Here is a 12,500-nt window from a genome sequence, read left to right as displayed (position 1 = left end):
GTTGTTATGCTAATGGCTGATGTTGAATCTGTTTGTGATGGTAACAGGTTGTGCTGACTGGTTGTGATGGTAACAGGTGATTCTGACTGGTTGTTATAGTAACAGGTGGTGCTGACTGGTTGTTATAGTGACAGGTGGTGCTGACTGGTTGTGATGGTAACAGGTGGTGCTTACCCTGGTTGTGATGGTAGCTGGTGGTGCTGACTGGATTTGATGGTAACAGGTGGTGTTGACCCTGTTTGTGATGGTAACAGGTGGTGCTGGCTCTGGTTGTTATAGTAACAGGTGGTGCTGACTCTGGTTGTTATAGTAACAGGTGGTGTTGACCCTGGTTGTGATGGTAACAGGTGGTGCTGACTCTGGTTGTTACAGTGACAGGTGGTGCTGACTGCGTGGTTTATCGGAGTCTGAGTGCACTGGTCCTCTGATGCTGTCTGTTCTCATCTCTGTGCCTGAAGCGGTACCTGGTAACTGTCAGCCCTGTTTTATTTCAGGTGCTTAATTACCTGTGAACAGCGGGACTGAGCGGGACTGACTGCTTCATCCCACTGTGTGTGTGTGTGTGTGTGTGTTTGGTATCTTTGCATTTTTATGCCTGTGTGTGTGCACCTGAGTGTGTGTGTCCGTGTGTCTGTGTGCATACCTACTGTAAACAATGACATTGCCACACCCATATCATTGATACTTTGCCATTACAAAGGGGTGGGATTTTAATATTTAATGGTTTAAAAAGTGGAAAATGATTGGAAAATTGACTGAAACAAAAGAGAATGTTGTCTAAGCTGAAGGAAGCTGACCGTGTTAGTGTTCCACCCCCCCCCCCCCCCACCCCCCCCCACCCCACCAACATGATGTTCTGCCCTGTGTTACTCGCGCGCGGGTACTTTCTCCTTCATCCTTAAATGAGTGCAGTCAACCGAGCAGCAGCGTTAGCACTGAGCCAGAGCCGTTTCAGAGCTAATAACACGGAGAAAACACGGGAGCTGAGCTGTTTGTTATTCCTGGATGAGCTCGAGCTGTGTGGGCGTTGAGTGTCCCTTCTGCAAACCAGAGGCCTGGAACTTGGAGTGTCCTGCTTAATGCTGGTGTGCCTGTCTGTGCAGTGTCCCCCTGGTGTGTCTGTCTGTGCAGTGTGTCTATCTGTGCAGTGTCCCCCTGGTGTGTCTGTCTGTGCAGTGTCCCCTGGTGTGTCTTTCTGTGCAGTGTCCCCCTGGTGTGTCTGTCTGTGCAGTGTCCCCCTGGTGTGTCTGTCTGTGCAGTGTCCACCACTGGGGGCACCAGTGGTGGAAGCTTAAGAGTGTGAGTGTGTGTGTGTGTGTGTGTGTGTGTGTGTGAGTGTGTGAGTGTGTGAGTGTGTGAGAGTGTGAGAGTGTGAGAGTGTGAGAGTGTGAGAGTGTGAGAGTCTGTGAGTCTGTGAGTCTGTGAGTCTGTGAGTCTGTGAGTCTGTGAGTCTGTGAGTCTGTGAGTCTGTGAGTGTGTGAGTGTGTGAGTGTGTGTGCTTGTTTGACCCTGAAAATGGCGGCGGCTTTCTTTCTGCCTGTTTTATTGTGAGGTCGTGTTTCTGAAAGCTGTGGTCAGGTGGTTCTTACCAGGCTGGTTCCTAGAGCTCACTGGAGCGTTTCTCTTTCATCTCCTCCTCTCTTCTTCCCTCTCTCTCTCTCTCCCTCCCTCCCTCCATTCCCTCACATGAAGCGCTGCCTTTATGACCTATAACTGTTGCCACGGCAGTAAACCTGACTGAACTAACCAATGAAACCCAGCACAGATAGTTTCACTCATTTGAATGACTTGCCTTCTTTCCCCTCTCTCTCCCTCCCTCCATTCTCCCTCTCTGTTACTCACTCCTTCCCTCCCTCCATCCTTTAACTTTCACATGGCCAAAAGCGTGAAGTCCTGTATCCCCGCCCCCCATGGTGGTCTTTAAGAGAATCAGCCACATTCATTTCATTTCTTGGTTTCCTGATCTGATTATGAATGGGGGGCGGGGGGGTGGGGATTTAGCCAACAGGGGGAGGGGCTGTCAAAGTTAGTTTGATTGGACTGTCAACCCTAACATGTGACTTCAGCGTCAACAAGGGTTAGTGAACCTGGCTGCAGCATCTAGAACCTCCTAGAATCAGCCTCCTGAGTGTTAACTCAGCCCTTCAGAAAGAGCAGAAGCAGGTCACATCCATTCCACTTGCACCTAGAGGAGCATTAAAGACTTTCTCTTCCCCCCCCCAGTACAATCGCATGACTCCCTCTGCTTCTCTGGGCTCATGGCGAGCACATATGGGGGGGGGTGTCAGTGTGCTGTTATCTCTGGATGTGTGATTCACTGCCAGACCTTCATGACTAACCTTTCAAATAAGCAAAGAAGCTTAACTTCCACCAGTGAAATGCAAAGCCAGCTGGATCCAGGTGCTGGGGACAGGCGCTCGGTTTGGGTAGGCGCAGGCTGGTGATTTGGCATGTCTGGGTGGGGTTTGCTGAGGCACACCGTGGCTGTGTTCCGGCTGAGATAAACATGGGGAACTATGTAACACACCGAAGCGAGGCTGTACTGAACGCTCTGTTTCAGAACGCTCTGTCACTGTTGTTGGGGGCGATTGTGTACAGTGTAACACAAGTTCTTTAAGTCACTCGACGTTTGTGATTTCCCCGTCCTGGCACGGGTGCACCCATCGAAAAAGACCAGTCACATCTCACAAAAACCATTTGAAGATGGTGTTTAAGTAGAAACTGGTGTACATGTATCTCCTGTGTGATAAATAAATACACTGACTGGTACTCACTAAAATACACATATTTATAGGCTACACATTACATTACATTACATTGACTTAACACAGCAGAACTGACTGATTTAACACAGCATAACTGACTGACTTATCACAGCAGAACTGACTGACTGAATAAAGCAGAACTGAATGAACACAACAGAACTGACTGAACACAGCAGAACTGACTGAACTGAGCAGAACTGACTGACTGAACACAGTAGAACTGACTGAACACAGCAGAACTGACTGAACTGAGCAGAACTGACTGATTTAACACAGCATAAATGACTGACTGAATAAAGCAGAACTGACTGACTGAACTGAGCAGAACTGACTGACTGAATAAAGCAGAACTGACTGATCACAGCAGAACTGACTGAACAGAGCAGAACTGACTGGCTGAACACAGCAGAACTGACTGGCTGAACACAGCAGAACTGACTGACTGAACAGAGCACAACTGACTGGCTGAACAGAGCAGAACTGGCTGGCCTAACAGAGCAGAACTGACTGAGCACAGCAGAAGCGTCATGTTTGCCTTTAAATGCTGATGTCAGTGCAGGGGTTCTGCCTGTTGTGCTGGAACAGTGGACATGTCTGGTGTTTTAAGGGGGGGTGGGTGGTGAGTCACGGTGAGGGTGGTACTGTATCTTCCTGTCCACAGTGTGAGTGCAGGGCGTGGTGCAGTTTCCTCTCTCTCCATTAGCTGTGCTCCGCCTCCGTATCCCAGCCCCCCCAGCACCATTATCTCTGATTGTCAGAGAGAGAGAGAGAGAGAGGGATAGAGAGAGAGGAAGGGTGGGAGAGAGGGAGAGCGAGAGGAAGGGAGGGAGAGAGATGGGGAGGGAGAGAGGGAGAGGGAGGCTGGCTGGCTGGCAGGCTGGACTCGCTGCCTCTTCTTGACTCGGTGCGGATATCTGCGGTGAAGCTCTGTGGATTTGGCTCGGCAGCGTCTGTTTTTGGACTCTGGTCTGTGGTGCTGCCTGCTGGATAGCGTGTCCTGGACTGCATGAGCTCAGGGCGGGCCCACTGGACCTCCTCGGGACCACGTGATCCAGTGTGGAATCGGGAACGCGTTGCTAGGACAGCTGCCTGCTTTCAGTTTCATTTACCTGCTGACCTTGTGCTGGAGTCTGCTCTTTCGCTGTCTCTCTCTCGCTCCATCCCTTCCTCACTTCCTCCCCCCTCCCTCTCCCTCTCTCTTCCTCTCTGTGCCGGTGTTACTTGGCTGTAGTGTTGATATCTCTGTGGCAGAACAGGCAGTACACTAACCTTGTTGCTGCTGCTTTGTGACCACTCTCTGACCACACCTCAGCATGGCTACCTGCCTCCACCTCCACCTGCACCTCCGCCGCTGCCACAGCTGGAGCCCAGGTACAGCCACGCCCAGTCTGGCCAGCTTTCCTCTCTGTCTGGATGGCTGTGATTGGTCATCTCTCTGTGTCTTGGTGGGTGTGATTGGTCCTCTCTCTTTGTCCAGATGGGTGTGATGGGTCCTCTCTCTGTGCCAAGAGGGATGTGATTGGTCCTTTCTCTGTGTTCAGAGGGACGTGATTGGTCCTTTCTCTGTGTTCAGAGGGACGTGATTGGTCCTTCCTCAGTGGTCAAAGGGATGTGATTGGTGTTCAGAGGGATGTTGACTCTCTCTTGCGATGCGCTGGCAGTTCTGTGGCAGAAGGGCTGCCGTTTGTGTGTGCATTACATTACATTACATTACATTACATTCATTTGGCAGACGCTTTTATCCAAAGCGACGTACAAGAAGTGCATTTTCATGATCGTAGACAACTGCTGAATCACAGGTTCAGTAAGGTACAATTACTTATTTTGTACAGCTATTTCTAGCGGAGAACAATGAACACTATCCTGGTCTAACATCTGCAAAGCCAAACTAGGCAGAAGATTAAGCTAGAGTATTAGGACAAATACAATTTACCAAGAAGTGCAGGGATGGGGCAACATGTAACAAGTGACAAGGAAAAAGGGTTGTTTTTTTTTTTTTTTTTTTTTTTTTTTAATATATATATATACACAGCATGGTGGTGGTTATTCTAGGTATAGTCTGAAGAGATGAGTCTTCAGGCCACGGCGGAAGATGGATAGTGAGGGGGAGGTTCGGAGAGGGACGGGGAGTTCGTTCCACCACTGGGGAGCTAGGGTGGAGAAGCTCTGTGATCCCTTTGGGCGGGTGGGAGGGGTTACAAGACGCCCCAACTGTGTGCTCCAGTTGATGCTCCTCAGCTGTTTTTGTACAGGCTGGGCCCCTTTGGGGGGAAAGGGGGGGGGGCGCAGGTGAGCACACAGGTGCTGCCCTCGTTCTAACGAACGCAGTCTCTACAGTTAAGGCCGCTAGCTCTATTGCTGCTGTTTTAGCCTGGCTCGTTGCCGTGGGAACCTATTCCTCAGGATATCCTGTGTGGTGGGGGTCAGAGGCCCAGACAGCCTGCCCCCCCCCTCCTCCTCAGTTGCTCCTGGTAAATATTTTCTGTAGTGAAACAAAGGCATTTTCCCTGTGCAGTGAAAGGCTGTTTGACCCCTCCCTTACAAACTGAGTGGAGGGGGCGGGGGGCGGGTGGTGCGGCGATAATCCCCAGTGTGGTATTTCAGGACAGCAGTGGCTAGGAGTCTGACCTTTGACCCTCAGCACACCTCCACAGGTGAATCATTTGGCTGGAGGAATGTGTTTGGCGGTGCCTAAGGACACCCTTTCTTGTGTACTCTGGCCTTTGAGGGCAGCGCTGTGTAACCCCATCTTCTCCAGGGCGTCACGCTGTCCTGCTGATGGTGTGTAGTGCAGTCTGGGGCCTGTGAAGCTCCAGAGCTGGTCTGCGTGTAGAGCTGGTCTGTGTGTAGAGCCGGTCTGTGTGTAGAGCTGGTCTGTGTGTAGCGCCGGTCTGTGTGTAGAGCCGGTCTGTGTGTAGAGCCGGTCTGTGTGTAGCACCGGTCTGTGTGTAGAGCCGGTCTGCGTGTAGAGCCGGTCTGCGTGTAGAGCTGGTCTGTGTGTAGCGCTGGTCTGCGTGTAGAGCTGGTCTGCGTGTAGCGCTGGTCTGCGTGTAGAGCTGGTCTGCGTGTAGCGCCGGTCTGCGTGTAGAGCCGGTCTGCGTGTAGAGCTGGTCTGTGTGTAGAGCCGGTCTGCGTGTAGAGCTGGTCTGCGTGTAGAGCCGGTCTGCGTGTAGAGCCGGTCTGTGTGTAGAACCGGTCTGCGTGTAGAGCCGGTCTGCGTGTAGAGCCGGTCTGCGTGTAGAGCTGGTCTGCGTGTAGAGCTGGTCTGCGTGTAGCGCCGGTCTGCGTGTAGAGCCGGTCTGCGTGTAGAGCCGGTCTGCGTGTAGCGCCGGTCTGCGTGTAGAGCCGGTCTGCGTGTAGAGCCGGTCTGCCTGTAGAGCCGGTCTGCGTGTAGAGCCGGTCTGCGTGTAGAGCTGGTCTGCGTGTAGAGCTGGTCTGCGTGTAGCGCTGGTCTGCGTGTAGAGCTGGTCTGCGTGTAGAGCTGGTCTGCGTGTAGCGTTGGTCTGCGTGTAGAGCTGGTCTGCGTGTAGAGCTGGTCTGTGTGTAGAGCTGGTCTGCGTGTAACGCTGGTCTGCGTGTAGAGCTGGTCTGTGTGTAGAGCTGGTCTGCGTGTAGCGCTGGTCTGCGTGTAGGAGAAGAGCAGCACAGACCGTGAGGCTCGTTTCTTCACTCAGAGATCGGGGATGTTAAAGTGGCTGCAGGAGGATGTTTATATTCAGTGTCAGCTGCAGACGCCGTCATTAATGATCTGACTGGACAGAGATCTTATCTGTGGACATCTAATGTAGACGTTGGCTACAGCTCCCCCCCCCCCCCCTCCTGCACCCCATGCTTCCACATTTCACACACTGGTTATATGTCAGAGGCTGAAATGAAAATCTGACTGTAGTGTGAGCATGTTGTTGGCAATGGGGGCGGGGCTTGTCATGTGGTACGATGGTACATTCCTAGGCCAGGGAGGGAGGGGGGAGGCGGTTTAGTGCTGATAAGGAGTACGTGAGCATGTGGGGGAGAGTGCCAGTGTGGGCCTTCCACCCTCCCCCCTTTAGAATAACAGCTCTAATGGAGCTGGGCCTGGGGAGGGAATCTGCTGAGCTGCCGCTCGTACCTGTGTGATGAGTCCTGTACCTGTGTGATGAGTCCTGCACCTGTGTGATGAGTCCTGTACCTGTGTGATGGGTCCTGCACCTGTGTGATGAGTCCTGTACCTGTGTGATGAGTCCTGCACCTGTGTGATGAGTCCTGTACCTGTGTGATGGGTCCTGCACCTGTGTGATGGGTCCTGTACCTGTGTGATGGGTCCTGCACCTGTGTGATGGGTCCTGTACCTGTGTGATGGGTCCTGCACCTGTGTGATGGGTCCTGCACCTGTGTGATGGGTCCTATCCTACCTGTGATGATACTTCATAATGGCGAGTTCAGAGATCACCTAAGTGAACTCACCAGCTGTGTTGGTCAGATTTGTGAGCCATAGTTGGGGGCAGATTCTGAATGCATCCAGGTCATGGGCTCCATCAGGTGTGTTTGCTGCTTCGGCCTGACAGTGGTGGGGTCTGGGCGGCCTGCGTGCCACCACATCTGGGTCTGCTGCACATCTGCACGTGATGCATGTGCACACGCGTGTGCTGCTTACTGAACGTGAGCCCGTCACTGAGAGCACAGTGCACCTGGAAGCGGCTCAGACGCTGGTCCCCGGACGTTACCATAACAGCAGCCTGCTGGTGTAAGGCAGGATGGTGGAGCTTTGCTCCCTGTGTGTGAGCTCTTCTCCATCTCTCTCTCAGACGATGAAGTGGACCACCAGCACAGCACCACGGGGACTGAGGGGGGGAACTCTGGGGACACTACTCCACCCACCAAGCGCAAGGGCAAGTTCTCCAGCCTGGGGAAGATCTTCAAGCCCTGGAAATGGAGGAAAAAGAAGAGCAGCGAGAAGTTTAAGGAAACTTCAGAAGGTAAGCATTTGTTTTCTCTGGTGTTTGTTCCTATCTGTTCCCTTGTGTTCCTTTCAGTTCCTGTCTGTTCCCTTGTGTTCCTTTCAGTTCCTGTCTGTTCCTGAATGTTCTCGAATGTTCGCAAGCGTTCATTTCAGTTTCTGTCTGTTCTCTTCAGTTTCTGAGTGTTCCTGTCTGTTCCTTTCAGTTCCCGAGTGTTCCTTTCAGTTCCTGTGTGTTCTTAAATTTTCCCAAGTGTTCCCTTCAGTTCCTGCATGTTCCTGTGTGCAACTCTGTGTTTGTGTTTCCCTGGTAAGTCTTGTGCAGCTATTTTCCTCTGCTTTCCCCAGTTCCTTGGTCAGATGTGTAGCTGGAGGTGTTCCTAATGGCCTATTGTTGCAAGCCCAAGAAAAATATCCTGCTGACCTCACATTGCGTCCCACATGCTTGCGGAGCTCTGTCTACAATACAGTCACATCCTTTTTTTCTTAGATTTTAACACCTTTTAATTGATACAGGGTGCTGGGACCATACACTCGGTTTTTCACTACTGTCTGTGATTGGCTGGTCACAGAGTCTGCTTGTGAAAACTTCCTGCAGTTCTGGAAGGCTGTGTTTGATTGGCTGGTGATAGATGGTCTGCTCGTGTGATTGGCTGGTGGCAGTCTGCTCATAAACTCCTCTTCCTGCAGTTCTGGAAAGCTGTGTGTGATTGGCTGGTTATAGATGGTCTGCTCGTGTGATTGGCTGGTGGCAGACAGTGCTCATAAACTCCTTTTCCTGCAGTTCTGGAAAGAAAGATGTCGATGAGGCGGCCTCGGGAAGAGCTCATCGAGAAGGGAGTGCTGAAGGAGATACCAGATAACGGTGAGAATCATTCAGACCTTACTAATCTCACTCAGACAGCACTGAACTCACTCAGACATCGCTAAGAGAGAAACCTCCCCTTTTAAATGTCTGACCTCATTCAGGGAATGAGATTGAACCCTCCTCTGACCTGTCTGATGGCTGTTCATAGAGAGTCCACCCACTTGTGTGCTGCTATGTGCTTCTTCAGCTGGGAGAGCAGCTCAGTGATGTGTGCAGGGACAGAAGTGTGAATATGAATCATAGCAGTGGCTTCTCCTGCGTGTTCCAGCATGGATGAGCCGGATGTGTTCGGAGTGAAAAGGCACATTTCTCATTCTGTTACTCCTGCAAGGGGTAAGAGGTCCAGAGCCAGGTGTGGGAAGAAACTCTGTTAAAAACAGCCTGCTCTGTCTCTGCGGTCCCTCCTCTGTTCCAGCTCCCAAACTCTGCGCATTAGGATGTGGGTTTTATCTGGAGTTTGTGAAAGTGGAACAAATTCCGCCTGCAGCAAAAAGCTTTGAAAGTCGTGCATTTTCCGCTCGTTTATTAGATCCGCAGCGGGGCTTTTTCCATCCGTCGCGTGAAGGCTTCAGAGCATCTGTGCGCTCTCTGCCTCAGGGCCTCTGGGTAGCCTGGCACTTTGTGAGGGAGCTGCATTGAGATGGGCGGGTCTGGGAAGGGTAAATGTGTGGGCTTTAGTGTGACAGCTTCCTCTGTGACGTAGACCGCCCAGTGTAGAGCCCATTGTAGAGTGACCAGTGTAGAGAGCCCAGTGTAGAGCCCCCAGTGTAGAGCCCCCAGTGTAGAGTACCCAGTGTAGAGTGCCCTGTGTAGAGCCCAGTGTAGAGCCCCCAGTGTAGAGTGCCCTGTGTAGAGCCCCCAGTGTAGAGCCCCCAGTGTAGAGCCCCCAGTGTAGAGTACCCAGTGTAGAGTGCCCTGTGTAGAGCCCAGTGTAGAGCCCCCAGTGTAGAGTGCCCTGTGTAGAGCCCAGTGTAGAGCCCCCAGTGTAGAGAGCCTAGTGTAGAGCCCAGTGTAGAGCCTCCAGTGTAGAGCGCACAGTGTAGAGCGCCCAGCGTAGACCCCTGTGCAGAGCCTCCAGTGTAGAGCGCACAGTGTAGAGCGCCCAGCGTAGAGTGCCCTGTGCAGAGCCCCCAGCGTAGAGCCCCCAGCGTAGAGCGCCCAGCGTAGAGCCCCCAGTGCAGAGCCCCCAGCGTAGAGCCTCCAGTGTAGAGCGCACAGTGTAGAGCGCCCAGCGTAGAGTGCCCTGTGTAGAGCCCCCAGTGTAAAGAGCCCTGTGTAGAGTCAGTATTTGTATCTGTTTCTGCCTCTGTCTTGCCTCTGACTCTCTGTGGTTCTCACTGAAGAAGCGGAGCATGCTGGCTCAGATAAAAGCTAAATTAATACAATTACAGTATGCGGAAAGGAGACTGAACAAGGATGGCTGGCTCTCCCCTCCCTGTGGGGTCAGTTCTCACAGTCATAATGTCTGTCTGTCTACTGGTACCCCCCAGTGGTGGAAAAAAACTCCCGAAAGTGCTCAGGCCAACAGAATCATCAGACATGTGCCCACACAGGCTGCAGGACCCTCTCTACAGATACATCATGGTTCCCCTCCCATCCCCACTACCTAACACTCCCACCTCCGTACTAATTCAGCTGACAGCATTTGATGGGTTCCGGCTGTAGTTTTATGGTTTCTCTTCTTTGGGCTTGTTGTGGATGTATATAGAATTGGTTCTGTGGTTCTTCGTTAGCATAGCTAATGGGCACTGGTGCTTTTGAGATGTGGCTTCTTCAGCCACTGGGCTGGGGATGATGTTTGTTAGCATGGCTAACAGGCTAAGGATGCTGTTTGCCCGCTCTGGCACTGCCGCTCTTATTAATCAGGCCAGTGCGCTTGTGTTTCTCATGCACAGTAAGCCACTCTGCTAAATGAGTGTAATGTAATGGACACATGCTTGGTGTGTAACTGCACTGGCGCATGGTCTCCAGCATGGGAGCTGTGGAGCACCCTTTGTCTGAATGCAGCTGGTGTTCTCATCTTCTGTACCTCCAGACCTGCTGTGTAATGGGTGGGGGTTTATTCCTATGGGTTAGCTGTAAAAATCAGTTTGAGGACTCAAACCTGCAAACCCTGTCTCTGCTGCCATGGAGACGGTCACAGTAATCCTGAGCTGGAGTGGAATGGCAGTGAGCTATTAATGACTAATGTGATTTCATAATCATAATAGTATGTGTGTAATCATAACTCTGTGTGTGCGTGTGCGTGTGTGTGTGTGTGTGCGTGCTTGTTGCAGAGGGAGTGGAGGTGCACAGCTCGAAGCCCCCCCATGTGAAGAACGGACACACGGTCCCTGTGAGCGGGGCGGGGGGTGCAGGCCGGCCCCCCTCAGAGGGGGACTTCAGGGTCAACCCCACCTGGCTGCCACAGGGCGGGGAGCGGAGGAGCCGCCCCCCCCCAGGGGACGGGGAGAAGAAGGCGGGGCTTCAGTGGCAGGGAGAGGAGGGGCGTCGCCCAGGCAGGCTCCACCCTGACACAGAGAAGAAGCCTGTCCTGCAGAAGGCCCCGTCAGAGGATGGCCGCAGGACACGCCCCCCTTCAGACGCCGAGCGCAAAACCCCCCTCCCCCGACACGCCTCGGCCGAGGAGGGCCGAACACGCAGAGGTGAGCCGCGCCTGTCTGTGTGTGTGTGTGTGTGTGCGTGCGTGTGTGAGTACGTGTGTGTGTGTGATATTAAACTGTGTGTGTGTGTGATATTAAACTGTGTGTGCATCCTGTGTTGTTGCAGAGTCCAATGGCAGCCGCTTCGTGCCAGACAGCGAGTCGCTGCGGGACACACTGAGGGAGCCGCTGCCTCCCAAACAGGCCATGCTGCCCCCTAAATGGCTGGTGAGCTCCACCCCAGAGCCCGGGAGCGAAGCCCCTCCCCGCGTGCCCGTCTCCGTGGCCACACCCTCCTACTCCACCTCCTCCGGCTCCTCCTCGTCCTCCTCCTCCTCTGCCGTGAGCGCGCTGGCCAAACCTGCGCGGAACGTCTCTTCCGCCGGTCCCAACCCGCCATCGCCGGCCGCTGGGCCCCTCGTCCCCTCCGCCTCGGCCCCGCCCGGCCCCCTGCAGGTCAAACAGCCGCCCGCCCCCCCGCCGAAGCCCCTCAACCGCAACAGCAACCCGGCCATGCTCGGTGAGTTAGCTCCGCCCACAAGTCTGCCTAGCCTCCTGTTCCTTTATTGCACTTCAAGCACACACACACTCATTCTCCCTCAAACACACGCACTCATTCTCACTCACAAACACACACACACACACACACACTCATTCTCCCTCAAACACACGCACTCATTCTCACTCACAAACACACACACACACACACACACTCATTCTCCCTCACAAACACACACACACACTCATTCTCCCTCACAAACACACACACACATTCTCACTCACATATACATACTCATTCCCACACATACGTACGCATACTCTTTCCTGCTATTGTCCTATTCTGATTGGCTGCTGCAGGGTGTTACCCTGCTCTGATTGGCTTGTGGGTACAGCAGGTGTTGCTGTGTTTAATCCCACAGGGTGGTATGCGTGTGGAAAACACTGCCCCCCCCCCAGGGACGGGGCTCAGATGGCTCTGAGCTCAGCACCCCCCCGCTAGCGCTGTTTTTCTGCTTCCCCGCCTCGGGAGAGTTCTCAGATCCTCGTGTTATTCCCGCTGTTTGGTCCTGTAAGCTCCCCACTGCTGAACACATTTAGGCCTGCCACGTCCGCTCTCCCAGTTGCTGGGTTTGGAAACTGCATCATGTGCTTTCACTGAGCAGGCCGGGTGGATTTCTGCACTTATAGAACCTGGCAACCCTTCACAGGGCATACATTTCTTACTTCCTCATCCTGGTATCAGGGTTGACTGTGAGACTGCAGGTTGTGGGTTTACAGAGTTAGTTTTA

General features: G+C 53.1%; 1 protein-coding gene across 10 annotated transcripts in view; it reads left to right on the top strand.

The window, feature by feature from the left end:
* phactr4b (phosphatase and actin regulator 4b) overlaps positions 1–12,500 on the top strand; it is a 43,805-nt gene that overhangs the window by 18,568 nt on the left and 12,737 nt on the right. For 6 of the 10 annotated variants that reach the window (XM_035435924.1, XM_035435958.1, XM_035435934.1 and 3 more), the window contains 4 exons: positions 7,550–7,720; positions 8,486–8,566; positions 10,846–11,214; positions 11,339–11,731. In XM_035435924.1, the coding sequence (XP_035291815.1) occupies positions 7,550–7,720; positions 8,486–8,566; positions 10,846–11,214; positions 11,339–11,731 (1,014 nt within the window). Of the gene's footprint in view, positions 1–3,586; positions 4,137–7,549; positions 7,721–8,485; positions 8,567–10,845; positions 11,215–11,338; positions 11,732–12,500 lie in introns of those variants that run through there. The other 4 variants (XM_035435913.1, XM_035435896.1, XM_035435976.1 and 1 more) reach the window with 2 other exon arrangements.

Source organism: Anguilla anguilla, chromosome 1, assembly GCF_013347855.1.
Source record: "Anguilla anguilla isolate fAngAng1 chromosome 1, fAngAng1.pri, whole genome shotgun sequence".
Classification (NCBI taxonomy): Eukaryota; Metazoa; Chordata; class Actinopteri; order Anguilliformes; family Anguillidae; genus Anguilla; species Anguilla anguilla.
This window is presented reverse-complemented; position numbering and strand designations above follow the sequence as displayed.